The sequence below is a fragment of the Ramularia collo-cygni genome (assembly GCF_900074925.1).
Source record: "Ramularia collo-cygni strain URUG2 genome assembly, contig: RCC_scaffold07, whole genome shotgun sequence".
Lineage (NCBI taxonomy): Eukaryota > Fungi > Ascomycota > Dothideomycetes > Mycosphaerellales > Mycosphaerellaceae > Ramularia > Ramularia collo-cygni.
The window spans coordinates 56,319-83,278 of record NW_019716261.1 but is presented as its reverse complement, the minus strand read 5'-3'; the positions used below and the strand labels follow the sequence as shown (position 1 = coordinate 83,278).

Here is a 26,960-nt window from a genome sequence, read left to right as displayed (position 1 = left end):
ATGTTTCGTATGGAGCACACATACTATGTGGACTTCAAGTGACTCGTCTCCGGCACAGCGCCTGCCAAACCCAACGATGCTGCGGTCCTGGACATGATGGCGGACCAAGATACGCTCTTGCGTTTTGGCTTGGCACCTCCACCGGTAGAGAACTTCTGTTGGATGTCCTCTTCGGTGAAACGCCGCGTCTTCGTTCGTAGCATATCAGCCAGCTCCTGCTGGGACATGCCAATTTGTTCACCCATTGGAACTAGACAAGACGCAAGATGCATGTAGTCCTTTTGTAGTAGCTTGAAGGTGAGGAACAGGTAGTCGATGTTGTAGAACACTAAAGCGCGACCTTGACGATATGCTTCTTTCGATTGAAGGAAGTGTACTGGTTGCTCGCGCCAATGCCTTCTGGGATTGAGGTGGTGGGCTGTGTGGTAGCCGTCATTGAAGCAAAAGCGGTTGCTCTTTGGTTATGGGGTCAGCTGGATGGTAGAGCAAGTAAGGACTGGCAAGACTTACCGGAACATCTACCAGTGTGATGCTGGAGCGAAAGTCAGAGTCTGGCTCAATCTCATCGACAAGAGCGTGCTGTCCCCAGTTTCCAACCATCAACCCAAGTCGTAACAGTGTAAACGGTACCAAGAACACGAAAGTAGCAGCTCCTGGGTTGATCCTAGTCATGGTGTACATGAAGGCATAGCTTGCCATCTCTGAACAGAAAGCTCGTGCGGCAAGGCCAGTCTTACCCTTGCGGATGAAGTACAAGGGTAGGTCGATCCAAACGAAGAAAAGAAATCTCCCAACATAGTGTAGGAAATGGAAGACATCGTCCCGCTGGTATCGGATGGTTGAGGACAGGTCATCCGGGCCATTCCCTTCGACATGGTGGTGCTTGACATGATGATAATAGTACGAATCCCAAGTATGGCCCATCAATGGCTCTGTGACGTATGGGAAGGCGAAGTCCAGCCAAGACCAGTCTTTTGAAAGCACTCCGTTGTTGTGAATGTGGTTGTGTAGCATGAGAGTGTATGACCCTGCGCACCAGAAAGTGAAGACCGAGTGGGCAATGCCGTGAATCCAGTTGAAATTCGTGAAGAGCCGAATTGCACTTGGCAGAATCACAAAAAGATAAATCAAGATGTGTGTGAAGAACACTACATCTGTCGGATGGCGGACGATACTGGTGGCCAATTTGGCATAAGGCCGGACGAGGTATTCGTTCAGGACACGCGGAATGTCCTTTTCGTCCCACATCACGAAAACAGTTGGGCTGAAATCTGGGCTTGTGGGATCGTTGAGAGCCTTTAGTCGATCCAGAGCGGTCTGGTCATTTTCGGTGAAATCCTGCTTGGTGGATGCAATCTTGTCAATGGTCTCTGGTGGCGGGACTGAATCCGAGGGCTTCGTCTCCGTGCGAAGGCCTTGAGAGACATCGCCAAAAAGGTTGTTCAGCACCACAAGATCGGGCTCTGTGAGGTAGGCGTCGATTTTGGGTTCCATATCGACCGGTATGGCCGGTCGACGCACAATAAGGTATGTGGCGGAACTGAGGAAATTCTTCCAAGGTTCGTGGGTTGTTAGCAACGTGAGACTATATCCTTCCGGTTCCCTATTTCGACAGTGACGGATTGAAGGAGATGAGGCTGCGCTGACATGAACGAAGTCGGGCGGTAGAGGGTATGCCGAAGCTAAGGTGATGTTGTGCTGATGAGACGGAAAGCAGAGATGGAGACAGGGGGCGCGTGGCAAGGTTTCAGGGTCCCGCCGAACTAGGTATCCCGTCCCGAGCGGAGACAAGTCCGACCGACTATCCGCGTCTCCACTTTCACGTTTGACGACACGTCCATCAATGCAGACTCCATCTTCTGTTGGTACTTCCATTGCATATGGATGTTTTTCTCCATGGCGGTGCTGCATGTGCTGGAACTTCCCAGTCGTTTCGATGCCAGGACTTCTTGGCCYACCTATATTGTTCAACAGACCAGATCGTGAGACGTCAAAGCGGAGAATGGGGCAGAGACGCGATGAAATAGTCACCTCCGCCTCGTATCTGATCATGAACTCCCAGACTGTTGTATCGTCGGRGCTGTGTATGGACTGCCGATGGCTGAAGGGCTCACTGATGATCAAAAGGTCGGTGGATTCTCTCACACTCATCTTGTGACGGCGATCGTCAGGTATCCGGGCTCACAGAGTGAATCCTCCTCCCTGCCCATTCGAATGCCGCAGGAGTATCATGGTACAATCTCATACTGGTACAATCTCATCAAAGTACGATCTCATCGCGGGACAGTCTCGTCATGGTGGGATTACTACGATGGTCCTAGCTCCGATGATGCAGACAACGAATGGCCTCTCCTATCTCCACACAGCCCCTTCGTATTGCCGTTGTATAGCAGGGGGTAAGTCTGACTAAACATGCTCCGCAGAAAGTTCAAAACCGTACCTACCTTCCTAACTACTTTACTAATTGAAGTTCGGAAAGTTCGGAAGTCACATCACACCTCGGAAGTCACGCAATTTCGGAGGAGCGCCTGAGAAGGAGGTAGGGCCTCTCCCGCTTTTGACAAACAAACCTGGGGGACCTGTCAAACAAGCATGCTCACCTCACAGCTTATCTTTTCGTGGACTTGACATTCTCCCGGGACCATCATCATGGAAGTGTCGGGCAAAACCTTCGACCTTGCTCAGGCCGTGGGCCAACATCACACCCGCCAGATATACTACACCGCACAACGGGAGGGGGCTTCCTCCCCCCGGTACTCGCGCGCAGAGCTGGCGCAGCAGCTTCTGGCCGACAACCAACTCGCCTTCACATCATATCCAGATCCGGCTTTTGTGGTGGACCGCCCGGCTCATCCCCCGTGCAGTACCGCCTTGGAAAGTCTGAACCGGGTGAGCATCGCGCATCCACATACGATCACGTTTGCTAACATTCGAATAGGTGAATCTCACCAGCTTGCTTGTGAACGTCCACAACAAGGGTAAATTCGTGCTCGCCCGACAGACGGGGCAGCTGGTGCTCAGCGACACGACTCTTGTCACTGGCGTTGAAGACGAACATGGCAATGTCGCTCTCCTGAGACTCGATACTCACAACCGCCCAGGAGAGGACGTCTTGCTACCGCAGACAATTATCGCTATCAAGGAACCCCACTTCGCCTGCGCGCTTCAGTATCGGCCGCGGGCAGGCGACGAGGCGAGCGCTCACATTCTGGTCCAGCATATTTCGGACGTGGTGCAGCTTTTGCCTACTGATCTGCGCGTCCCCAATTCGTTTCGAGCAGTCGTGGACGACGGAAACACATATGCGTTAAGGTGCAAGGAGAAGGGGAACAAAGCTTTGAAGAACGGACAACTGGTTCATGCGCTTGCACAGTACACGGAAGGTATATCAGTGAGCGAGCAAGACGAGCTGACGCATGACATTACGCGGAACCGTGCGTTGGTACATTTGAAACTTTGCCGCTTCGATGCTGCCATAGTAGACGCGCTTTCTTCCTTGACGAAAGGCACCGATCCCAGGTCGAAGAGTCTCGATGCTAAAGCGTATTACCGCGCAGGGCTTTCGGCTTATCAGCTTGGCGACTTTCAGCAAGCAAGTGAGCACTTCGAATCCAATCTTCGTCTGGATCCTACCGACAGAGATTCAACACGGGAGCTCGCCCGCACTTCCGCGAGACTCGTCGAGCAATCCGGAAAGTACGACTTTGAGAAGATCATCGCCGCACTCTCTACTTCGAAACCTCGTGTCGACGCTGCGGATTTTCTCCAGCAGGTGGAAGTGCGTGCTAGTCCTGGGAGAGGACGTGGCCTGTTCTCAACGGCACCGATCAAGATGGGTGATTTGATCTTGTGTGAGAAAGCCACCTGCGTTGTGTACGAGAACGATATCGGCGCGTATGAAACACTGAAACTCGACGTCGCTCGAGCAGCCGCCTACACCATCAAGACCGGGGCTATGCACCGAGTACTGCTGAAGAAACTGCACGACAATCCGTCGCTGGCTCCAAAGGTACTGAGCCTGTACGATGGACAGCCATCCACCGGATCTCCAGAGCCTTGCACTCCTTTGGTGGATGGAATGCCAGTGTTGGACTTTTTCCAGATCCATGAGATTCTCCATTACAATTGTTTCAGTACTGGTATTGCCCGCAACCCGAGCAGTTGCCGCGCTCCATTTGGCGACCCGAGAGCATGGGGAGCCACCACCGGAAGGGGAATCTGGCCCACGGTGACATTGGCCAATCATTCTTGTATTGGAACCGCTAGTCATTGCTTTATCGGAGACCTGTTGGTCATGCGTGCTACCAAGGACATTTCTATTGGGGATGAGATCACAATCGGCTACAAAGACACGATGGACCAGAAGGAAATGCAATACCACCTCAACGATGCTTGGGGCTTTGTGTGTACCTGTCTGTCCTGTTCAGTCGAAGACCAGACCAGCAACGACACGAAACAGAAGCGATCCCAGTATCTTGAGCAACTTAGAGTACGCGCTACGAAGAGTCCAACTGCGGTGCAAGACATCGCCAAAATGGTTCGCAAGATCAATGAGACGTACGGAGCCATCTCTGCGAGCGCCCCGACAAAACCAGTCATGATACCTGCTTATACGGCTCTTGGGAATGCTCAAATATACCAACGCGATCACAATGGCGCGATTACTAGCTATATTGGATGGCTCAAGGCCTGCGGATACGGGGTCAATTTGAGCATCGACAAAGTCGTTCTCGATCCAACTTTCGCCATCGCTTCATACGAAGTTGTGAGGCCACTCCTCTTGCTGTCGCAGCTCCAGAGAATTGTCGGGAAGCCCAAGCTCACCGCTGAATTCGACCGGCTGGCGAAGGAGTTCTATTTGATCCACAATGGCACTATGCATGGGTTCGACAAGGTGATGACGATTGGGGAGTAGGTTTCGGCCGTGCTGGGAACGAGAGGCGCGACGAAGCTACGGTATGGAGGCGAAGCAGTCGTGGGATGAAAAAGCTTAGGTTCATTGCACGATTTCTGCTCTCCATTAAGAATGTGCAGCGAGAATTTGGCTTTGAGGGCAAGGAGCAGAGTGAATGCGAACCGACAAGGGATAGAAGTTCTTCAAATACGTAGTGTCATTCCAAATTGGCATTTCTCATGTAGACGTTGCGCCTCTGTGCTACCTTTCAATCATCAAGACGTGCTCTCCTTCCCTTACCTACTCCAACTCGGCCTCATCCATATTCCTCAAAAACAGCGTGAACCACTTAACAACCTTGAAATGGTTACTAGCACTAACCTTCTCATTCACAGTATGAATGCTCCCCAACGAAAAGTCGTCCTCTTTAACATATCCAGGTCCAAAGCGGAAGATATGCTTCGTCAAAGCCCAGTAATATCTCGTGTCCGTGTTGCCCGTCATCAAAGCCGGAGCAACAAWAGTGTCTTCTCCATACAACGCACGGATCGTGCCGGAGAGGACGGCATAGGGCGTCACGGCGTCGACGTTTGTGGGGGTCACAGGTGCGACTTGCAGGGTATTGGGGGAGGAGGAGAGGGAAATGGCATTGTAAGCTGCATCTTCTCCGTCAAAAGCGTGTAGGGAGAGGTTGTACTTTTGTGCGACTGGTTTGAGGAGGTGGGCGATGTGAGCGTATACGTTCTCGGGTTTGTCGCCGATGTTGATGCGGTGGTTGACTGTTGCGACAGCAGTCTCAGGCATGGCGTTCACTTTGGTGCCGCCTTTGATGACATCTACTGCTTGGGAGGTTYGCATCAGATACTTCACTTCGGCGCCTAGCTTGGCGGCTTCGATGGCGAGAGGATCGGATTGCGCCGGGCATGTCTTCTTGGAATCGTGCTTGTGGAGAAGCTTCTTGAGCTTCTTGGGGAAGTCGGGTGCGTACTCGGCTCCGCATTGGAGGAATGTAAGATATGGGTTCTTCTCGGAAAGATAAGATGGGTATTGGACCGCTTCGATCTTGGTGATGATCTCAGCGAGGATACCAATACTGGTGTGATCTTTGGGGATGGAAGAGTGGCCACCGGACGTGCGGACTCTGATGTCGACATCTGTGTAGCCCTGAGATTCAACAGCCATTAGCGATATCCCCGTAGATATGAAATTGCACTCACCTTCTCYGCCACGCCAGGCACGGCATATCCTCGTCCAAAGAACTCGGTATAGCCCCTCCCTTCATCCACAACAGCCGCAACACCATCATCACCGTAACGCTCGTGGAGGAACTTGGCCAGATGCCCAGCACCATGCCGACCGCTGATCTCCTCATCAAAGCCAAAGGACAAGACGACGGTGCGCTTGGGCTTGTGGCCTGCACTCAGCAACACCTCTACAGTCTCCAGAATACCAATCAACTGATTCTTACAATCACCAGCACCACGGCCCCAAATGTTGGTACCGTCGAAATGCCCACTATACGGAGGGTGTGTCCATGAATCAACAGTGTTCTTGTCCACAGGAACGACATCTTGGTGTGCCATCAACACGACCGGCTTGCTCTTTTCATCGGACCCATCCCATGTGTACAGCAGTCCATGAGTGTTGACCTTTTCCAACTTCAGCTCCTCGTGGACTCTAGGGAATGTTGCCTTGAGGTAATCGTGGAAGGGGTAGAAGACTTCCCATCTCTTGTCCTCGCCAATCTCTCCGAGATCGTCGTATGATTCGGTGGGGATCTGAACGGCGCCTGAGAGGCGAGCGATGGAATCCTTTTCAAAGGCGGGTGTGGAGAGGTAATCGAAGGAGTCCTTCAATGCATCGTTGCTCGTCGGCCAGAGTGCATCTACCTGCTGGCATGAAGGACCTTTGGAGTTGGGGGTTGAGGATCCGTGGTGGCTACCATTCTCGTAGATTGGGTATGAGAGCCAAGTGAATACCAAAAGTAATGACGAGAGCATCAATGCTGATCGTGAAGCTCGAGAGCACGTTGACTTTGGTACAGTCGGCTTGCTCATAGCGATGTCTGCCTCTACGGCGCGAGCCTTTTCCAAGTCGTTGTGCTTCTCCATGATGATTTGTGGAGAAGGAGAGAAGAGGGATGGAATGGGATGGGATGGAGGAGAAGGGAAAGGAGAAGAATGACTTACCGCGACCGCGACCGCGACCGCGACCATCTCCCCAACCAATGTCTATCGGCACGATGAGGTGGGAATGGAAGCTCAGAGCATGCCGGCCGACGATAGGCGAAGTGAGTGGCGTACCTTAAAGGTACCTACCCGGCATAGACTGATCCGGCGTATGAAATTCTGCTGGACTTTGATTGAAAATTGATTACCAAGGCAGAATGTTCTCTTCAAAATTCAAAGCACCCAAATACCACCTTACGCTCCAGCCCAACCTCACAGCCCACCTCAACATTTGCTCTTTAGAGAAGCGACGTCACCATTCTGAGAACATTCACTTGACTTTGCACCTCATCCACCACGAAGCATCGCACGTCGAAGACGGCACAGTGGTACAAACTGCGAATATGGGGGAATGATCACCACGCGATACCTACAACAGTCCGTGTGGAAGATCAACCATTTTCAGCACGTCTACCTATCCACTCTCAAATCCGATAGCAGTCGCCTAAGAAGCTGCTGCTTATCCTCCAATCCGATGGAGATACCCAGAATGATCTCTCGTAGCCCGTGATCTGCGGCCGACCTCTTGCCTCTGCTACAATACCATCTGCACGTATGGCGACACCAGAGTGACATTGACATTAATGGTGTCATTTAGCATGACGGCCAGATCATACTTTTCTGCGAGCTTTCGGACTCTCTGCGGATGAAGGGTCCACGAGATTAGGAGGGGAATTCATTCCACAATGTTTGTGAGCTGGACTTTGCGGTCCGAATCAAGGCTTTTGCGCTCACGTTGCTCGAATTCGAACAATAGACCACTAATCAGCCCACAGGTCTCCAGGATCCGGGGTGACTATCTTTCCTCATCCTCCTAGTGCTACGCCACTGCAGGAGCATTTCGTGAAGATTCTGGAGGAGGAGAGAGACAATGATTCGATCTGCATTTCGCAGGCTGGGCTGAATGTCCCTCTCGCCAACATATTCGAAGCAGAGAGACGATGATGAGGATCACCGCGAAGGACTGCCAACATTCCAGCTACACAACTGTGCGCGTGGATCATGTCCCGGAGTTACACAGTAGGAAATCGCAAGCCTGGGGTGGACTGGAGTTTGCGAGTCTTGCAGATGAGCATGCATTGCAGTAATCTTTGTGCTTCCCGGACAATGCGCTATGCATGCACTGAGCAGAAACATTTGGACGGAGATTTGAGGAATCGTGTAAAGATATCGTCAAAGCTGACTTACAGACATGGCTAGCGTTGTGWGGAAGTGAATGAAAGTTTTCGCAAAAGACTGGCTGGAGCTGCCCCGGTGTTTCCGGAAGTCTGTCACCTCCGTCCCATTGAGGTTTCATAGCGGCTCCAGCTCGCAGACTGCAAGACAGACTGTGCGACAAGCTAACCAGCAGGACATTTCCAGGACRAAGTATCTCGTGATGAGGCTTTGCTATTCGCCGACCAATAAAACATCATGATTACTGACGCGTTGTATAGGATAGTCTACTCCAGCGTCCACTCCAGTATCCGCTTCAGCAATTTCTTGCTCGGACAGGAAAAGGCGAGATAAAGACGTCGAGCCCACGACTCATGATCCTGGCCAGGCAAGATACCCATGACTTTTACGGCGCCATCCGAGAACATGGGAGTATTGGAAAGAAGCTTCAGAATAATACACCGCCATCTTTGCAGTCGCTACGAAGATCTTCCAGCGCCGTCAGTACACCATCATGCAGGACGCTATGCGGACTAGCAATGACGAAAGACAAGACGAAATACAAGACGCTGCATTCGTACCCAACGGAAAGACAAGATCTGGCACGAAACTTGTTCGCAGAGAGAACCGTATCGTTGGGACAGAGATACTTTTAAAATAGCTCGAGCGAGCACTCCGCAACGATCTACAAATTATACTACAATCACAAACTCCTCCCAGGCTCTTCCCAGTCATCCCGCCATGACCACTGTCTCAAGACATGGGGCCATTCGCAGTTTTGCAGGGATGACCCCATACCTCCAGATCCCAGATCCGAGAATCTCACGGCCGGCATCTCACGCCCGACGTCAATCCCGTCCGCGTGATTGGAACCGGGGCACAAGGGAAGAACAGGTGCTTCAAGCGGGCGCACGACCAGCAAAACCACACATGTAATAAAGGGTGGATGACGACGCCCCGTGCGCTGTTTGGTGTGCGACTCGCCCCGTGCGGGCTCATCGTATCTTACCGCTCATCGCCAAGCCCAACACTTCGCCTCGCTGCTGCTCTCTCTTGCTTCGGTTGAAACGTCACCGGGGCGAGAGACATATGGGAAGCTGTCCATCTCATGCGGAGGACTCTACATAGCTAATGCCTCCCCACAGGCGGAACCAACACCGCCGCCGCCGCCTCCACCAAAGAGAAAAATGAATTACGCGAATTTGATTGAAGATGCGAAACTCAAGGTATGAGATGACTACATGAGAGAGGGCCTGCTTGCGATGTTGCAACAACTTACATGAAAGGTGTAGAAAACGTTTATACTCGCCACTTTGGTCACTACGGTGATTGGAACTCTCCAGGCTGCGACTACCTTGCACGACAAAATCGAGGAGAAGCGAGAAAGGAGAGCGAAGCAGAGTGAACTGGATACCAAACAGAACAAAGCGTTGAAGGAGCTTCAAGAAAAACTCAAACAGTTGCAAGCTGTCGACAACACCAACAATAACAACGACGGGGAGGGAAATGAGGGGGCGAAAGAGGGAGAGAAGAATGGAAAAGATAACAACAATGAGAAGAAAGATGATCGCTCAAGACCACGGTCCAGGTCATCATCATCCAGATCCCGGTCGAGGAGTAGACGACGACGAAGAAGTCGCGAGGAATGGGAAGACAACATGTACTTTGCAGAAGCGACCCGTCGATCACAGGCCATGATTGAACGGACCTACAACGACCATCTCCAGCGTTTGGGACCAATTTACGCACAGGGTGATTGTCAGTCGAAATCTCCTCCCTTTCACTTGTCTCGTGTCGTGCATGGCTGACTGTAATACCCCAGTAATCACAGAAAATGCCCTCCAAGCTCAAACAATCCGCCTCCAACAAACCGTCATTGGAATTCTTCAAGAAGCCCTCAATACCGGACGAGGCCTATCTCGGGACGACCTCGACACACTTATTGCTGCGCAGAATAGTGCTCGTGATGGCTCCATTAATGCTCTCAATGGCCAATACAATCGAATCGCATACCGACGACCTCCCCAAGGCTTTATCCGGGACGGCAGTCCGATCGAAGTCGCTACGTACGAGCATGAACCCGCTCGGCTAAGAATCGAGCCTGCCAAGCCTGCCAATAATCCTCCCTGGCGTTCTTCTCCGACTGCAGTCCGCGAGACGGCCATGGTCGGCCGAGAATCAATCGATGAGGGATTTCGTCGCTCTTCGACGGTCCCTCCGCCACCACCCCCTGGAGTCCAACGGGACATGGCACGTATGGCGTTGGGATCTCCTCCTACCACAACAGGTTCCCGTCGTGCATCGAGAAAGTCTTCGCCAAGCCGTGCGGCCACAGCAGTCGCGACTATCGACGCCAAGGTAACTCCGAAAGATCTCGATCGTGGAAGGGACAACCAAAGACAAAAGTCAAGAGCCGGCTCGCCACCACCGAGAAGAAAGTCGACATCTCCCGTATCCCGGAAATCGAAATCAAAAGCGAATGCTCCGGAGAGAGACATGGCTTCCTTGGTGAATAGTGCACCCTCTTTAATGGACAAAGGCACAGCGTCAACGACCGTCGCCAAAACCAACGTCACCCAAATCGATGGCAAAACAGCAGCAGCAGCCAGTCCCGCAGCAAAGCCCCGAAGAGATTCCGGAATGCCAATCCCGACGACATCCAACAACGACACCTCGATGAAAAGATCCCAATCAATGATCTCCCGAGCACCGAGAAACTCCTCATCTTCCTCCCCACTAAAACAAAAACAAGATTTCCACTCCAAAGCGCAAAAGACGCTCCCGGAAGCTCCGTATGAATTATTCTGCAAATACAGCGTGGATCTCCAAACTTCGAAGAAACCACTCAGCACTTCCTTTCGCCCTGCAGGTGATCATCGCTGTCCGGCGTGCGATATTTCAATCCCCGTCGACACACGCGATGTTTGGGTATTGAGTACACACTTCCCAGGTCGACATGGAGTGCGAGAATATCGCATGGACAGTAGATTTGTGGTGAAATGCCACCGACCCGAAGGGGGGTTCGCATGTGTGCTTTGCGATCGATTCAGAGACATGGATTGTCTGTGTAAATCCGTGGATGCACTGGTGAAGCATTTGGGAACAGCGCACACACCGGATGAATTTGAGCGGGATCCCGATTTGGTGAGGATGAAAGATGGAGAGGGATTTGGTGTCAAGAGCCGGGAGATGGTTTATGTTTGAAGAAGAAAAAAAAACAAGGCTTCATGCATGTACATGTAGAATGTATGTACGTACGTGCGAGTGTAGTCGTAGATTAGCGTCAGCCATTCCGTATCATCCAACCATAGAATAGACCAGCAGGAATTGCAACTGTAGCGATTCCCTCCAGAAACCACATGACGGCCATTCTGGCTTGGCCAATGGTCTTCTTTTTCTTGAATTTGGTGCCCTTGGCTTGACTGTCGTCCCATGCAYCACCAAAGTCATAATGAGACCCGACGTGCGATTCTTCATCGCTGTCCTCGTCGGGATCCTGCCACTTGATAGACGGGAGGAACCCGGCTTTTTCGGTGAGTTGGCCTGCTGGGAGGCCATAGCCGCCGCCGTTGCCATTCAAAGCTGGACTGACACTTCTTGTTCTCGCATTGTAGCTGCGCTGTACGCTGAGATTTTGATTATTGGTACTGTTACTCCCGTGTGAGGTACTCGTCGAACTCGCGCGCTGGCGTCCCTTGGATTCATTCGTGGGGACTTTGTTAGGGCTAGAATAGCCGTTTGCACGACCGTTTGGTTGTGGCAGGGGAAGGGGACTGGGAGAGCGTGAATGTGCGAAGCGCGGTAACGCGAACTTCTCGGCTTCTTCAACGAAATCATCCTCGTCCTCCACATCCGCAGGCTTGGGCTTGCGAAGTGCCAGGATCACTCCGCGGACAAGCAAAACCACGGCGGTCAATACAAGAAGTGAGGCGTAGTTGATGAATATGCCCAGCTGGTCGGGCAAAAGACACAAGTGGCTCTGGATGGTCGTTTRCGCACCCCCAATCGTGTTACCAGAAGAATCCACGGGATTCCACAAGGACACAAGCTGGAATGCAGGTTTCCGCACACCCATCGCCCAGCTGAAGCTCTTGAGTGTTATCTCTCGCACGTTGGAAATGCCGATCCAACTTTTGGATGAGCCTTTTGACTTTTGATCAACATTGAAGCGATGCATCAAATCACAATAGTCGTGATCGTCTCCAGAAAAGACATGCACAATCTCTCCTGCGGCCCCAACTTTCTGTGCAATCGTTGTAGTCAACCCAGGTGTTACCACGTTCTGGTATTGATAGCCGAGAGCGATGGGAATGGAACGACCACGCTCTCGGTGAGGACCACAGTCAGCATCCTCTGCGCGAGAGAGCGGGACATGGGTGAGGAGGACGACAGGAAGCTGTGGCTTCTTCCTTGATGATTCCATCGACGGATGAGGAAGGGCATCTTTAGAGTCCGTGACCTCGTGGCGAAAGCTCTGGACTCGATGCGCGCCGGGAAAGAAATCGTTCAAAGCCTCTGCTGCAACTCGCGAGCCACTTTTGTCCAGTGTATCTAGAAAGTCACTTGCGGGTTTCCAGATGTGCGCCAAGTCCGCCCTTGACCTTTCCGTGTAGTCTTTGTTGTACTCTTCATAGGCTGATAGAGACGGTGTGTCCAGGTTGACGAAGGTGTGGTTTCCAAGCACATAGACACTGTTCGTTTCCCCGAAATGTGCCTCGAAGCGATCTCTCACAGCAACCTGCACTCCCGATCCAAAGCCCACATCGTGATTACCAGACAAGCTGGTCACGACTCTCTTCTGCTTCCCTCCTACAGTGGCATACTCTTGCCAGGCCACAGCCGCTGCTCCGTTCGCGATGGCCACCGGGTCTTCAGGCGCATCATAGGCGGGGAGTAGCTCCCTGTCAGCAAGCGGATACAGCTGCTCCGGTGCGAAGAATATCTTCCCGAATCGCGCGTACTCGGCATTCCACTGCCGCTGCTGGTATTTCTTCCATCTCCCCTTTTCTCCATGCACATAGTCTTTCAAGTCGACCTTCTTCCCGTCGCCATTACTCAGCATACGTGTGCCTTCTCTTTCGGCCTCGTTCAATATGYCCAACTGCACCAAATGATCCCTCTGGTAATCCCTAAGGTACCGTGCCCGGCTCGTAGCCCACTCTCGTCCTCCATCGAAGAGATCCCCCAAGAAGACTATACTGTCCGGATCCAGGTCGATATTGATGAGTCGGAAGTTCCTGGCCATGTACAAGTCGGTGTACGTCTCCGTGAGGCTTGACAGCGGCCATGGACGGCCTGGGTATGTGTGGGGATCAACCAGCTGAGGGTCCGCGACCATCACCAAGCGATGCGGTGTCGCTTCTGCCGGCCATTTCTCCCATTGATTCCATTGACAAGCATTGATGTGTGAAGAATAGGTGGATCGCTCTCCGGTGTGTATCACATATAGCCAGACCAAGGTGATGATGGTCGTGGTCAGGGAGAGGCGCCGCAGGAGGGAGAAGCGGCGAGTGAGGCGGCGCAGGTTTTGTTGGAATACATGTTGAACGTTCATGATATCCTATGTGTTTGGCTGGAGGTCCGCATGGTGGCTGTCACATGCAATAACCAAAATGTGAAGTGAATGTTCGAGGAGTGGAAAGGGAACTCTTGGGCAGGTACAACGCGTTTCTGGGTCAGGGTCCACAAATGCTGCCGGCTTCCGAGATGCCAAGCTCCCGTCCGTTCTTGTTCTTGCCGTCGCTCGTCTCACATGCAATAACATCGTCTCATACACAGTCGAGATACTACTCAAGTGGTGTGGGTAGGACAGACGAACGGTGACATCCGCAAGTTAATACCCCAGACTACAATGTCGTTCTCCTCATTTTCCCATTTGACCGGAACGTCGACATGGTCCGCATCTTTCGAGAACTTGATGATGCCTGGAGCCGTACTGCAGAACAAAATCTTCCAATCCTCCATTATACGAAGGCTTCAGAACAATCACGGCAAGCTTGAACTTCAACACAGGCCGGGAAGACACTTGCTGTTGAGTATAGATCCAAAGCCCGATTTACATCGATTTGAAAGTCTACCAGGTCTCCATGTTCAAACCAACTTCATCGAGGGTAATCTTGTCCTGAGTACATGTCTTGAAGTATTTTCCAATGTCTTCGAAATCGTACTCACCTGACATAGCACACGATATGCCATGGAACTGGTAATGCAAGTTCCCACGAAGGCTTCGCTCGCGAGCTCTTCTTACAAGCAGGAACTCCATTGCCCAAGAAAACATCATTTTCGCCAGCCATGGCTGAAAGCGGGACTGGTGTCAAATCCACAAAAAACGCCGGTCCTACAAGATCTCCCTCATTAGAAACCAGGTAATAGAGGAGAATAAAACATTCCTAACTCCACTTACATACGACGCCACGATCTCCGTTCAACACGCAATCTACTACCTCTCCGAGGATACTATCCGTCGTCGTCGAAGTTAATTCTATACGGAGGTTGACTTGGACCTCTTTTCTTAATATACCTCGTCCACAGACGATGTCTTCTTTAAGAGGGTCTGTCTAACAAACAAACTATGTGTAGAAAATAATTCGTAAGAACGTATAATAGATTGTTCAAGGAGCTAGCAGTTGTTAGGGAAACTTTCTCCTAGCATATTGCCGTCTCCTACCTTCCCCGTCAAGGGAAGACTACTAGTCGTGCTAGTGGAATTGCTCTGCAGTGTTAGTATAATACGCCAGAGCGGCAGAATGGTCATAAGGAATCTGCGATTTGTCTGTAGTGGAGGAATCAATTGCCCTTCGGTGAGACCTACCTTGGGTAGAATCGACCACATATCTACGATTAGCACGAATGATAAACTTGATGGAAAGTGTTGTCTGCAATCATATGTGGTATAGCATTACGGTCTTTATTTTACATGTACAAGATCCATTAAAACTGACTAGTCTCTAGCCCAGCCGCTCGGGTTAAATCATGTTCGGTTTTTCTTAAAGACATGCCATGAAAGAAGTTTAAACAATTGAAGCATCTCGCTCCACACCTCCTATCTCCCCCATTCTTCCAAAAAAATCATCCACTCCGAATAGTCGTCCGACTCGACTTATCAGAATACACCGACTCAGCAATCTCCTTTTCCGGCTGCACAATAACCACCATCCACATACCCACCTGATTAGAAGAATTCAACAGAGGGGTACAATGTAACCAGCGAGTAATTCCTTCGCCTTCACCATTCTCATTCGCGGCTCGTAACCATCGGACTCGCGCTGTGACTGGTTGTGAGGCTTTGAGTGCTGAGCCGAGACCTCGTCGTGTTCGCTTGCTTCCGCCGATACGGTTTAGGAAAGGGGTTTGGAGTAAACCTGGCTCACGGATTGATGGGGAGGAGAAGAGGATGCGGAGATAGGGGGCGGGTCKGAGGAGTAGATACTTGGGAGGGTTAGCAATCATCGGAAAGTATTGTGATGAAAAGAGACTCACGTCTTTGTACGCGCCTGGCAATTTTCCGGTCGATATTGGTCGTTCTGCGGGAGGATGCTCCGGGTACAGTATTGTTGACTCGCTTTGATCTTCCGAGTCGGATTCGCTCCCATCGGCGAGGAAGAGTCGTTTTTCAATCGAGATCTTGCGTCGCGGAGCTGCATCATCCGGCATGTACTCTTTCCGATTGAAGGTTTGACTCTCCTTGTTTATTATGGCAAGCTCTGCCGCGGTGAATTTCTGACACAGATTCTTCAGGGTGGCATACTGATCAGGCCCATGCCCATCACCATCATCTTGCACGCTGTCGTTTCGATGCTCGTTTCGCTTTTCAAGAAGTCTGCTCAGACTCTCCRGGCCAGTGCAATCTTGCAGCAGGCCAGAGACGTCCACCTGTGCACCGAGAAAATATCTGACCTTGCCGAAGCTATGTTTAATATTAGCACGCACGTCTTGTGGCTTCCAATCCCAGCAAAACATACCTGTCCAATAATGGCGTGTTCATTACCATGCTGAGAAAAGGAGTCCCATCCCCTCGATAGTTGAGAAGTATCTCCGTATGATCCTTGGCTTCCTTGTTGGAAATCGCAAAACGTCGCACGGAATCTGTAGTGGTACGCGGTCCTTGTAAAAATCGACAATTCCTCCCGATGATGTATTCCAGACTGAAACCTGTATGTGAAGCAAACATCTCCGAGGCGAATATGATCGGACAGTCTTCTCTACGTGGATCAGCAATGACAAACACCTCTCCCAGTCCAGCATGCGATTCGCGAATGTATGGTGCTAGAGTTCCTGTGATTCTCTGTTTGATCAGAGCACTTATCGAGTCGGTCCAGATATGAGCAATGTAATAATGCAGGTCATCCTTCAGAAGCTCATCAAATGCCTGCTTGGCGGCAAGATCCAGTTCCATGTTCCTGACGCCGGAAGGTGGGTGAAGGAGACATTTATACGGAAGTTTCCGTTCAGCCAGTAATGCAGTCAGTGCGTTGGCATATGCAAGTGCTTGAATGGCTTTCTTGGCGCTTAAATAGTGTGCAAGAATGGGTTCTCTCGAGGGCCTGTAGATGCGCAAGAACTGTGTGAACTTGTGGAGAAACTCATCATCTCCCAAGATGAATTCCAAATGCTCGGCGCTGTAGAGCTCTTCCGTACGACGCTCTAGAGAGTAGATTCCTGGTACTATTGTAGATCTGGAGCTTGGGGCGTGTTTTAGGCCATTCCGGAAATCAGAACCGTCCTCGCCATTGGTTTCGGCTTTCAGCGTATCGCCGTTGGCCCGCGAATTATCATGTAAATCCGCCAACAGCTTTTTGGACAAGGTGGTTGAGCTTTTCAAGCTGTGTGAGAAGTCAGAGGTAGATGGTGAAGGAAGTCCTGGAGATAATGGGGCGGTCCGATCACTTCCCGCTTGAGATTCGAAGCTGAATATTGACGCTGCAGTCTTCTTTGGCGACTTTGAAAGTGCAGATGATGGTCTTGGTAGGGATGATATGGAGTGTTGGGGGGAGAGAGCGCGAAGCCTGCGCTCTTTACGAGTACCGTCGCTACCAATGCTAAAGCCGCTGGATTCTGCATGTCAACAGCCGTTTTTCAGAATTCAACAACATGAGCGCTTACCTGGACTTTACAGGAATGGGAAACAGACTCGCCATTTCCGCAACCTGAGAATAGCGCAATGGTCGCAGTAAATCGTCGTCGAAAGGCTCAAAGTCCGATTCTTGCGAGACCTCCTCCTTCATATCCTCATCCGGTGTGGGACTCCGCTGACTAGCTCTGAAATCGTCGCCAGAAGTTGTGGAGCATTTCGAATCGTCAGTGCCGGGCCGATGGATGAAAGCTTCTCTGTTTCTGTTAGTGCCCCTAGGATGATGGATCGATCCATGGGTACTTTGCGACGTGCGCAGAGCGGGAGGATTGGAGTTGAGACCAGACTGATGTTCTGGATGATTGTTTGTACTGCGGCCCTCCTGCTGCAGCGCTTTCTCTTCTCCAGGCGCCTGTGTGGTTGAGGGTCAGATTAGGGAGGTGGGAGACGGATGGGCTACGTGCCGATGTTCGATTACTGCTGCTGACTGCAGATGATCCTCCCGATAAACGACTCGAGTGCTGGCGCCGAAACTTTCGAGTACTCCCCCAGCGAGATGGTGCAAGGCTACAGAGAAGATCGCCTGATGGCCGTTTTGTCAGCCCAGGGGACTGCTTCATGTTGATGATAGTAATGGGACGGTTTCGCAGAGCGTATCGTGAACATCTTTCAGCAGCGGTGATTTCGCCGCCATCGTGGCTCACAGGGAAGCAAATCGCCGGCATTGTATTCTGCCCGTTGTCCAGGCATCCATCAATCATCGACGTGGTTGAAATGACAGGATATGCCAGCAGTCTTTCGGTCCGTGAGTGATGCCAAAGTTCGTCGACAGTATCTCAGTGCCGGGATTCCTAGACGAACGCGAAGAGTTGCATGGTACATACATGTCAACATGGACGATGGTGAAGAAGAGGCTCTCAATTGAGAGCTTGCGGTGATCCCTGACAGCCTTGTAGAGAAAAGCTAAGATCTAGGTGGAGTCTTCGAGAGCTGGTCGTTGTGTGTAGGGCAGGAAACTCCGAGAGTTGAAAGCATGACCTGTGTATATATGAGAGGCGTCAGATCGCCCCAGTCAAGGGCTTTTGAACAATCTGCTTCCTTGATTGAGTCCAATCTTCGAGCACGCTACTCAGAAGGATCCTTGCTTTCGACAGAGCTTTGGGCACAGTACCCGAAGAACCTTCCATACATGTATTTTATAATCAGCAGAGTTTTCTGTTCCATTCCCTCAACAATGCAGGGATGGGCTGAAGAGAGTCGGAGAGACCCGTCGTCGAAACCAGCTGGCCTTGAGGTCACGAGATCGTTGTGTTGTGGTTCGCATAATCTGATATGCCTTTACTCAAAGATGTGAGTCTCCCTTCAAGCATCTTTCAATGGTAGCAGTTGGCCATGCTCGAACGTCATAGTGCTGAGAGGATTGCCGGATATCCGTTGACATGTCTCCACTCTCCACATTCCCGTTGTTGTAAGCACATGGTCAAATATAACTTGTTCCCAGATCCCGGTGGTTGAATACAAGGATTGCCTTCCGCAGAATGTGGGGTTGGAGAACGACAGCCTCTCAATAATCTGGGATCCGTGGTCTGGAGTTGAGCCTGGATGGCGGGTTGCTTAAAGTCCGGCACAACCACCATCGTCCGCAGCATAAGCTGGTCGCGAGTTTGGGCCGCGGAAGAGTTCCCACAGGCTGCGACGGTGAGGAAGAAGTGGTGGGAAGGTCAGGTGAACAGAAAGCGAAGGGGAAGTCGGCAATAATGACGTCTGACTAAGCACAAGCTAGTTCTAGGTACCTACCTTAGCCTGTAAACAATTCCCCACGACGAAGTGTGTTCTTCTCCATTGCCATGAACATCAGCATTTCCCCTTCCTGCAGCGCACCGCCAGCTTACRTTATGGTTGGACATGCATGAAGAGTCCGCATGGTGTACAGTGCATGTCGCGGAGGCTCGGCCCAAGGCGAGTCTGCCCCACGAGGGCGGCTTCTGCACTCTGCACCCATCCATCTGTATTGCCTCATTGCATACTCAGGAGACACCAATCAACAAAAATGCATACTCGCTTATTATCACAGTTGTTTTGTTGCACAACAGCGCTATATGATGCAATGAAAGCTCCGACCCCCACAAACAGGGGAGTAAAACCTCGGAATCACCCCTCTTCTTGGCCACGCAGTTGCATTGTAAGGTCTTCCGTCCGCTGTAGAGTTCATCTCCGATACCATATATAGTAGAAGTGAGAAACTTTGATCATCAACCAGCTATTTCCGCCCTGCAGATGGCGCTCTCTTCTCGGTTGGCCATAATCGTCGGCGGCGTAGGTATGTAGCCAGAGAACTCTTGCATCTTCCTCCTCAAACTCACAGCATTACAGGTGGACTTGGAAGTCTCGCAGGAAAAGTCCTGCGCTCTCAGGGAGCAAGCGTAGCACTCCTGTACGCACCCTTTGAAGCCAACACCGTCCAACCAACTCTCCGCCAGGTCTTCGAGAGTGACAGTCCAGACAATGTCAAAACATACGAATGCGACATCACATCCAAGACATCCGTAGATCGCGCATTCGCAGCCATCGACCAAGACGATATAGACCCTCCCTGCATCTTGGTCAACGCAGCGGGAGTCGTCAATCTCCACCCTCTAGAAGACTTCCCAGCCGAAGACGCACTCCGTCATTACATGGTCAATCTCTACGGCCCGACTCTCACCGGCCAAGCCTTTGCCAAACTATTCTTCGCGGCATCTGAACGAGCACGACAAACTCATAAACCACCCCCAATAGGCCGTATCGTCAACATTGCAAGTCAAGCCGCACACGTCGCTCTAGATCGACATGGACCTTACTGTGCCAGCAAAGCGGGCCTGATCGGTCTCACGAAATGTCAGGCCAGCGAGTGGGGACCCAGGGGATTGACGGCMAATACCATCAGTCCGGGACCCGTGTGGACGGAATTGGGGAAGAGGGCTTGGGCGGATAAGGAAGTTAGGAAGGCTTATCAAGCTGCTGTGCCGACGGGGAAATTTGCTGAACCGAGTGAGGTTGTGAGGATCGTGTCGTTTCTTTGTCAGGATGAGGCGTGTAATATTAATGGGGCGGATTTTCGACTTGATGGGGGGTATACTGCTAGATAGTAAGCTGTTGGAAGGATGAGAGAATGTTTACTTGCGTACATTCACCTACCTCGAATCTGTCATCAGAGCTCTGGATTGAGGTTACTAGCATGTGATGCGCAGAGCACCATTCGAGGAGGGCTATCTAGTCCACCTAAGTGATTCATAATCTCCACTTCCAATGGCAAGTAGAATGCTCTCTTCACACGATTCTTTTTCCTCTCCGAGAGTCTCAGAAATGATCCCGCTGGCGAGTTCTGCGCACGAGATCCATCGGTCTACATCCGTCCTTGGAATGACTCTCAACCAGAAGACTAACAAGAAAACAGCGAATCTGACACATGAGTTCCCACATCAAAGCGAATGAACATTCACGAACCTGGTATAAACAAGAGCAACAACACTCTCCCTTCCTTGCTTCCTTCCTCTACACGACAACCATGTTGTTCCCCCACTGCGGAGCATTAATAACAAAAGCCATAATACACCCCGAAATCAACGCCGTACTCGGCAAAGTAATAAACCACCCCGAATAAGACCAAGCCACCATCCTCCAATTAATCGCCCTCCACTCCCCAGAACACAATCCCACCCCAACCGTCGCGCCAATAATACACTGCGTAGTCGAAACCGGCAGCGCAAGTCGCGTGGCCAGAACAACCGTCACAGCAGCGCCGAGTTCCATGGAGAAGCCGCGGACAGGGGAGTGCAAAGTGATGCGATTTCCGAGATTGCGCATGAGATTGTAGCCATAAGTCCAGAGTCCCAAGGCGATGCTACCGCCTCCGAAGACGAGCACCCAGATTGGTACGGGGGAGTCTTCGCCTGTGGTGTTTGTTTGCCAGACGTTGTAGATTGCTGAGAGGGGTCCCATGGCGTTTGCGACGTCGTTGGCGCCGTGCGTGAAGGATGCCGTTGCGGCTGTTAGGACTTGGAGGAAGGRGTAGAGGTGCTCGACTTTTTCGTCGTAGTGTTGGACTAGGGCGTGCTTTTGGGCGAGGTTCTTGCCTATGAGGAGACGTTGGAGAAATTTGGGCTCTGAGGTTTCTTTGGTGTTGTGCCCGGATTGTTCGGCTACTATGTCCATGTAGACGCCGCGGAAGAAGAAGTAGCAGGCTTTGGACCAGAGGGCTTGTGGTTCGTACCATCTAGACGGGGGGGGGAGTTAGTGGGATGGGATGTATTGGGGGGGTTCGAATCTACTTACTTGCGAACGATTGGGACGGGGGCGTCGGATGTTGGTGCGGCCATGTTGATCGCTGCGTTGTTGTTGGAGTATACGTCTAGTTTCGTCTCTTTGGTGATTCCATCCGTCTCAACTTCAGTCCGATCCATGCTCTCCTCATCACTTCGAGTCTCGGCCGCACGACCTTGTGCTTCCAACTGTTCTTTGGTGTGATGACCCTCATAGTAATCGGGAACAAGACGGTGACCAGCAGGCATGGGACCGGGAGCAGGACGCCTCAAAAGGAGAGGACCCTTGATGATCTCCCAAGTCTTGACGGTCCAGTCCTCACGTTCGAGTTTGACGTGGAGGAATGGCAGGAGGAAGATGATGGAGAGGAGAGCGCAGCCTCCCCCGACCCCAAAGATGGTACCGACGGTTGGTGCTGTACCCCAGTCATCCAGATCTAATGAGGCAGCTCCCTTCCAGACAATGAGCATGGTCAAAATCCCGGTGGTGAGGCCAAAGTAGAGAGGAACGGTCATCATGGCGCAACGAAGCGAGTTCTTCCTTTTGATCACCCCATATTTGGTAAAGGTGAAGATGATGGCGCCGAAGCAGCCGGCGATGCCTATAGGGAAGATGGATCTGTCAGCTGACTTGTTTGTGCGTATAACCATTCTCAACACTTACCAGGAGCAATGAACCACGCGGCAAAAACCGAGCTCACGCCCTCCCAACTCCAATCCACTCCCGTAGCACCAACAGTCGCAAACCCAAACCCAATAATCCCACCAACTGTAACCAAACACCATTAGTCTCACATTTCTCATCTCAAGGTATTTTGAACATACTAATGCAATGGGTAGTAGAAACCGGCATTCCAAATCTCGTCGCCAGCGTCAAAAACAACGAAGACCCAATCAACGCACACAACATGCCCAACATAAGAAGGGAGGGCTCGGCGGTGAATTCATCAATKGAGATGATATCGCTTTTGATGGTGCCGGCGACTCGGGAACCCGCGAGGACTGCTCCGGCGAATTCCATTACGGCTCCGATGCACATTGCTTGGAGCATGGTGAGGGAGCGGGAGGAGACGGAGGTTGCGAAGCTAGATTATCATTCTTTAGTTAGAGATGAAGAGACTGGGGAGAGAAAGGAAAGGGACGGGATAGATACCTATTCGCGACATCGTTGGCTCCGATGTTCCAGGCATCGAGAAACGCGAAGCAGACGCCTAGGGCGAAGATGTAGGTGAATTGCGGAAGGGCGGCCATGGTGTCTTGCCTCGATCAACGTATTGGATAAAACCAATATGAGATGAGTTTCAAGGTAAAGCTCTGCAAATCAAGCAGAAGGAGTTGGTTGTTTTGTCCGTCAAGACGATAAACAATTGACCAGGAGGATACTCAAAAAAGAAATGCAGAAGAGAAAAACCCCAACCCACCCGTCCTCGGCAGAGGTTTTATATCGACAGACCTGCATGCTTGCCTGCTCGCATCAGCCCTACACGAAAAGCATCTCCGTCTTCGCGTATGTTGGTTGGGTGGTTCGTGCCCTTCCTTCGAAGAGCAAAAAAAAAAAAAAGACCAAGCATCGCCACGCCGCGCCCTCATAGCGAGGGAAAAAGAATCCGAGACTCCCTCCCAGTCAGTCAATTGTGCACATGTGCTTTACTCTGCTCCACTCCACAATCATGCACGGGGTCGATCGAGAGGAAGATTGGATGATTTGATGATGGGTGGGCTTGATAGGATGGGAATTCCGGACTTGGCTGATCTTGTGAGCTGTACTGGAATTTCCAGTCTTTTAATCGAGACTGGGCAAATTCTGGGCATATGTAGGAAAGAGTGGGTCGATTTGGTGGTGGTGGTGGTTGTTGGTTCGTTTGCATTGCCGAGTTTCCATCAGGCTGGTTACTCTGTCTTGACATCAGGTCTCGTCTCGGTCATGTCTTTTGAGATTGTTCATTTCGTGCTTCTCTGTGGTTTTTCCTGGTGAAGGTGTCTCGTTTGAGAAACGTTAGTATTAAGTTCCGAACCAGCAGTGAGTGAGTGAGTGAGTGTATCGCGACTACTCCCTCGCGTGGCTCAAAGGATTTCCAGCACCTTCTTGGCGCAAGCCATTCTTGGAGCCAATGGCAAGGAGCCATTTTTCCACGTGGAAATATATGCAGTTGTGAGAGGCACTTCATGTTTCGGACGTGCATATCTTCGACCCTTTGTTGATTGACACTCATTCTCTTGGGAGTTCTTGTGTCCGGCGCATGTTTACTCGAATTGTGTGGGGGGTTGCAGTGAGTGACGAGGTGGACTTTTGCCTCGATTTGACCTGTTGCCGTTTGACGAGTATTTTCTTCTTTTGTGACTGTTTTCCGCGCACGTGGATGCATKGATGCAGGGGTGGAGAGACTGACTGTTGCCGATGTTGCATTGATTCTGTTGTTGTATGATTGGGATGGTGCTATCAAAGGAGATCTGAACATGTCTGTAGCAACATCCTTGTATCATATGTGCGAACATAGGTACGTTTCCACATGAGTGATTGAATATCTGCTGATACTCTTCATTTGTCTTGATTCGATTGCCATCGGGGAGATTCAATCTACTCTCTCTCTGCAGGATCCGTCGTCCTCACAAACCATCCAACAATAATAATGTCGCTGCCACGCCGAAAAAGCCATCATCCCACATGGGAGTGAACGGCGCAATGATCAAATCGAGCCAAACACAACCATCCATCGCTCATCAATGACAAAAAAAGATCAGCCACCATCTTGGCAATTCGCATGATTGGAACCCTTGTCCCATCCACAGTTAGGTGGTACACTACTGACTCCGAGTCGATATCCCATCATTGCAACACGTGGGATATCTTGCGAGGTGTTGGTAAGGCTGAAGAATTTCTTCGGATTCCATGGCCTTGAGGCCAATATTCCTTCCCTTTCTGATTTCTTCGGTATTGCACGTCGAGGTGTGTGGACCTGATGAGAGAGTGGCGAGCTCCGGGCGGGTCTTCGGGGTAGTTTTCCGGCAGAGGATCTTGAGTCTTCATGGCTTATGCGATGTCAATTACCGCGAGGATCATGACGGTCGTGTTGCTTCCTAATGATATGCTGAGGAAGGCGGTGCTATGATTTAGCAGTGGGGATGATGTTGGGTCGTGGGTTTCCCGAGGAGTGTTGAATACCTGCTGATCGCACCATGCAATCCCGATATGTATAGACACCAAAAGCCGATTCAATGTTTCCTCCCTCATTCCTCAACTCTACAATCACGTCCGATTACCTCCCGCTCAATCACCGCCTGCCATCCTCGACATGACTAGCATGCGCCAACAGAAACTTACAACACGTCAACGTATACTTACACGCTTTCGTCCAATATTCCTCCTGCCCAAAGCCTCCCAATTTGATACTCACGTCCCCAATCTTATCCTTTTTGATGACATACGGCATTTTCAACGCCGGCGTTCCATCCTGAGAATTGTTGGACTGCTCGGCCACGTACTCTCCAACTTCGCGCAGACAGTCCAGGAAGGCGATCATGGCGTAGTCGAAGTTTCTGCTCAGAAATCCCAGGCCGAGAGGGAGGTCGCCGTTGCTGTATAATTCGAGGATGGTTTTCTTGGGGGTTGGGGAGGTGGTTTGAGAGTGATCTACTTTGACGACTTTGGAGGTGGAGCCACAGGGGATCAATTCGTAGCCTGTGAGTTTGTAGCCGAGTTTTTCCGTCACAACTGTGAGAAGGAGGAGAGTTTGCCCCCAGGCGGCGTTGATTTCGGGCCAGTCGACGGAATGTTCGGAGGTGCGACCGAGACGCAGACCATTGATGGTTCCAAAGGTGCCGTCGTGACCGATGCAGAAGGTGTCGTTGTAGACGTTTGTACGTTGGAGAGCGGAGAGGATTTTGGTGGATTGTTGGAGTTGGTTGGTCAGGGAGTCGCGTTCTTGCTGGAAGGAGGTGAGTTGGGCGGAGAAGGCGTTGCGGTCCCGCCAGAAGGCCTCTTCTTCATCGTCCAGAGCTTCGGATTCGGCGTCTAGAATTGCGAGCTCTTCTTCCATTCGTGCTTTCTCGGCTTCAAGGGCTTCTAGTTCTTCCAGGGCTTGCTGTTCGCGTTCCTGAGCGTTGTTCAAGTTCTTCCTGGTTTGGGCCCCTTCCTCCTCGGTGGGAATGTCTTGTTGTGCTTTCTTGAGAAAGTCAACGTATGCCTCTCGTTCACGTGTGATTCCCGCTTGGCGTTTTTGTAGATTGTCCAGCAAGAGGTCGGTGCATTCGGAACAGATGGGATGATCAATGTCGGATCGGGCGGAGAGAATGTCAAACAGACGCATCGTCGTTTCCATTTCTTGTGAAAGTSGGACGCCATTTTGAGTACCCAATGCAGGTGATTTGGCGTGGGGATTTCTCTTGGAAGACGTCTTTGCGACTGGCTGCGGTTCGGGGAGGACTTGGGATTCCGACAGCAAAATGTACGACATTTCGGGATTCATCTTGCCAGTCGTAGATGTTGATTTGAGAGGAGGAAAGGCGTTTTGAGAGGAGGTGTCATTGTAAGGCTTCTTCATTCGATCCTTGGCAGCGGCCGAACGAGGGGTTTCCGGGGTGGAGGTGGRGGTGGATGTGGATGATGAGGCCGCTTCGTGGTGGGGCAAGAGGACAAAGGACATTTCCGGGTCGACAGGGCCATGGCCGCCGCTGGGAATCCTCTGACTGGACGAGACATTTCGTTTGGTGGGCGGAGATGAAGATGCGACTTGACGAGAGACTTCACTGTAAAGTTGTCTCCGTTCCTGCGCCGCCGCCGAACGAGGTGCTTCAGGAGGATTCGGCTTTGATGATGGAGCTGCGTCGGCGAGGATGTTGAACGAGGCGGGATTCAGCTGTTCCAACGATCCATCGATCTTGAGCCCCGTCCGGCACTTTTGGCACTGCAGACCCGTGATGTACGTTGCCATGTTGGTGATTGTTGGTGGTTGTTGGGGTGTGAGTTGAATGGGCTAAAGTGTCGCTCTGTTCTTCATTATTCACTCGGCATACATGTCGCGGTGTTTGCTATGATGATCATCCTTCCTTGATGTGACTGAACTTGGATGTTGTTGTTGTTCATCGGAAGATGATGGGATAGTCACTCCCCATCACCCGGTGACATGTCGGACCAGCTCACCGCTAGGCTCGGGCCGTCGCTTCCCTCCCCTCAGCCCTAGGTATCGGGACCCGCTACGCGACTCCACCAGCGCGTCCCCCGCCGATCATTGGAGGAATGCCCGGAATGTGAGATGAAACTGCGGGACGACAAACAACAAATGAACCAAAATACGAAGACGACGACAACCCTG

General features: G+C 51.4%; 9 protein-coding genes; 3 read left to right on the top strand and 6 right to left on the bottom strand.

Annotated features, from left to right (window-relative positions):
• Positions 1-23: 23 nt before the first annotated feature.
• RCC_04999 (uncharacterized protein) lies at positions 24-1,494 on the bottom strand (the record flags this gene model as incomplete). XM_023770275.1 has 2 exons in its annotated part: positions 24-455; positions 511-1,494. The coding sequence occupies 2 exons, from the start codon at positions 1,492-1,494 to the stop codon at positions 24-26; spliced, it is 1,416 nt and encodes a 471-aa protein (XP_023626043.1).
• Positions 1,495-2,649: 1,155 nt separating this feature from the next.
• RCC_04998 (uncharacterized protein) lies at positions 2,650-4,915 on the top strand (the record flags this gene model as incomplete). XM_023770274.1 has 2 exons in its annotated part: positions 2,650-2,889; positions 2,939-4,915. 2 exons carry the CDS (start codon positions 2,650-2,652, stop codon positions 4,913-4,915), a joined length of 2,217 nt encoding a protein of 738 aa, XP_023626042.1.
• A 279-nt stretch (positions 4,916-5,194) lies between these two features.
• On the bottom strand, positions 5,195-7,005 carry RCC_04997 (related to CPS1-gly-X carboxypeptidase YSCS precursor; the record flags this gene model as incomplete). XM_023770273.1 has 2 exons in its annotated part: positions 5,195-6,058; positions 6,112-7,005. The coding sequence occupies 2 exons, from the start codon at positions 7,003-7,005 to the stop codon at positions 5,195-5,197; spliced, it is 1,758 nt and encodes a 585-aa protein (XP_023626041.1).
• Positions 7,006-9,464: 2,459 nt separating this feature from the next.
• On the top strand, positions 9,465-11,481 carry RCC_04996 (uncharacterized protein; the record flags this gene model as incomplete). XM_023770272.1 has 3 exons in its annotated part: positions 9,465-9,503; positions 9,570-10,035; positions 10,100-11,481. 3 exons carry the CDS (start codon positions 9,465-9,467, stop codon positions 11,479-11,481), a joined length of 1,887 nt encoding a protein of 628 aa, XP_023626040.1.
• Positions 11,482-11,560: 79 nt separating this feature from the next.
• On the bottom strand, positions 11,561-13,831 carry RCC_04995 (uncharacterized protein; the record flags this gene model as incomplete). The annotated part of the gene is made up of 1 exon (XM_023770271.1): positions 11,561-13,831. The coding sequence occupies one exon, from the start codon at positions 13,829-13,831 to the stop codon at positions 11,561-11,563; it is 2,271 nt and encodes a 756-aa protein (XP_023626039.1).
• A 1,514-nt stretch (positions 13,832-15,345) lies between these two features.
• RCC_04994 (uncharacterized protein) lies at positions 15,346-17,967 on the bottom strand (the record flags this gene model as incomplete). XM_023770270.1 has 5 exons in its annotated part: positions 15,346-15,705; positions 15,757-16,183; positions 16,239-17,324; positions 17,380-17,759; positions 17,812-17,967. The coding sequence occupies 5 exons, from the start codon at positions 17,965-17,967 to the stop codon at positions 15,346-15,348; spliced, it is 2,409 nt and encodes an 802-aa protein (XP_023626038.1).
• Positions 17,968-19,624: 1,657 nt separating this feature from the next.
• RCC_04993 (related to short-chain dehydrogenase/reductase) lies at positions 19,625-20,475 on the top strand (the record flags this gene model as incomplete). XM_023770269.1 has 2 exons in its annotated part: positions 19,625-19,667; positions 19,721-20,475. The coding sequence occupies 2 exons, from the start codon at positions 19,625-19,627 to the stop codon at positions 20,473-20,475; spliced, it is 798 nt and encodes a 265-aa protein (XP_023626037.1).
• A 406-nt stretch (positions 20,476-20,881) lies between these two features.
• Positions 20,882-22,899, bottom strand: RCC_04992 (related to phosphate-repressible phosphate permease; the record flags this gene model as incomplete). XM_023770268.1 has 5 exons in its annotated part: positions 20,882-21,602; positions 21,662-22,250; positions 22,313-22,417; positions 22,474-22,733; positions 22,802-22,899. 5 exons carry the CDS (start codon positions 22,897-22,899, stop codon positions 20,882-20,884), a joined length of 1,773 nt encoding a protein of 590 aa, XP_023626036.1.
• A 2,021-nt stretch (positions 22,900-24,920) lies between these two features.
• On the bottom strand, positions 24,921-26,579 carry RCC_04991 (related to Beclin 1 (coiled-coil myosin-like BCL2-interacting protein); the record flags this gene model as incomplete). Its single annotated transcript, XM_023770267.1, has 1 exon — positions 24,921-26,579. One exon carries the CDS (start codon positions 26,577-26,579, stop codon positions 24,921-24,923), a length of 1,659 nt encoding a protein of 552 aa, XP_023626035.1.
• Positions 26,580-26,960: the final 381 nt, after the last annotated feature.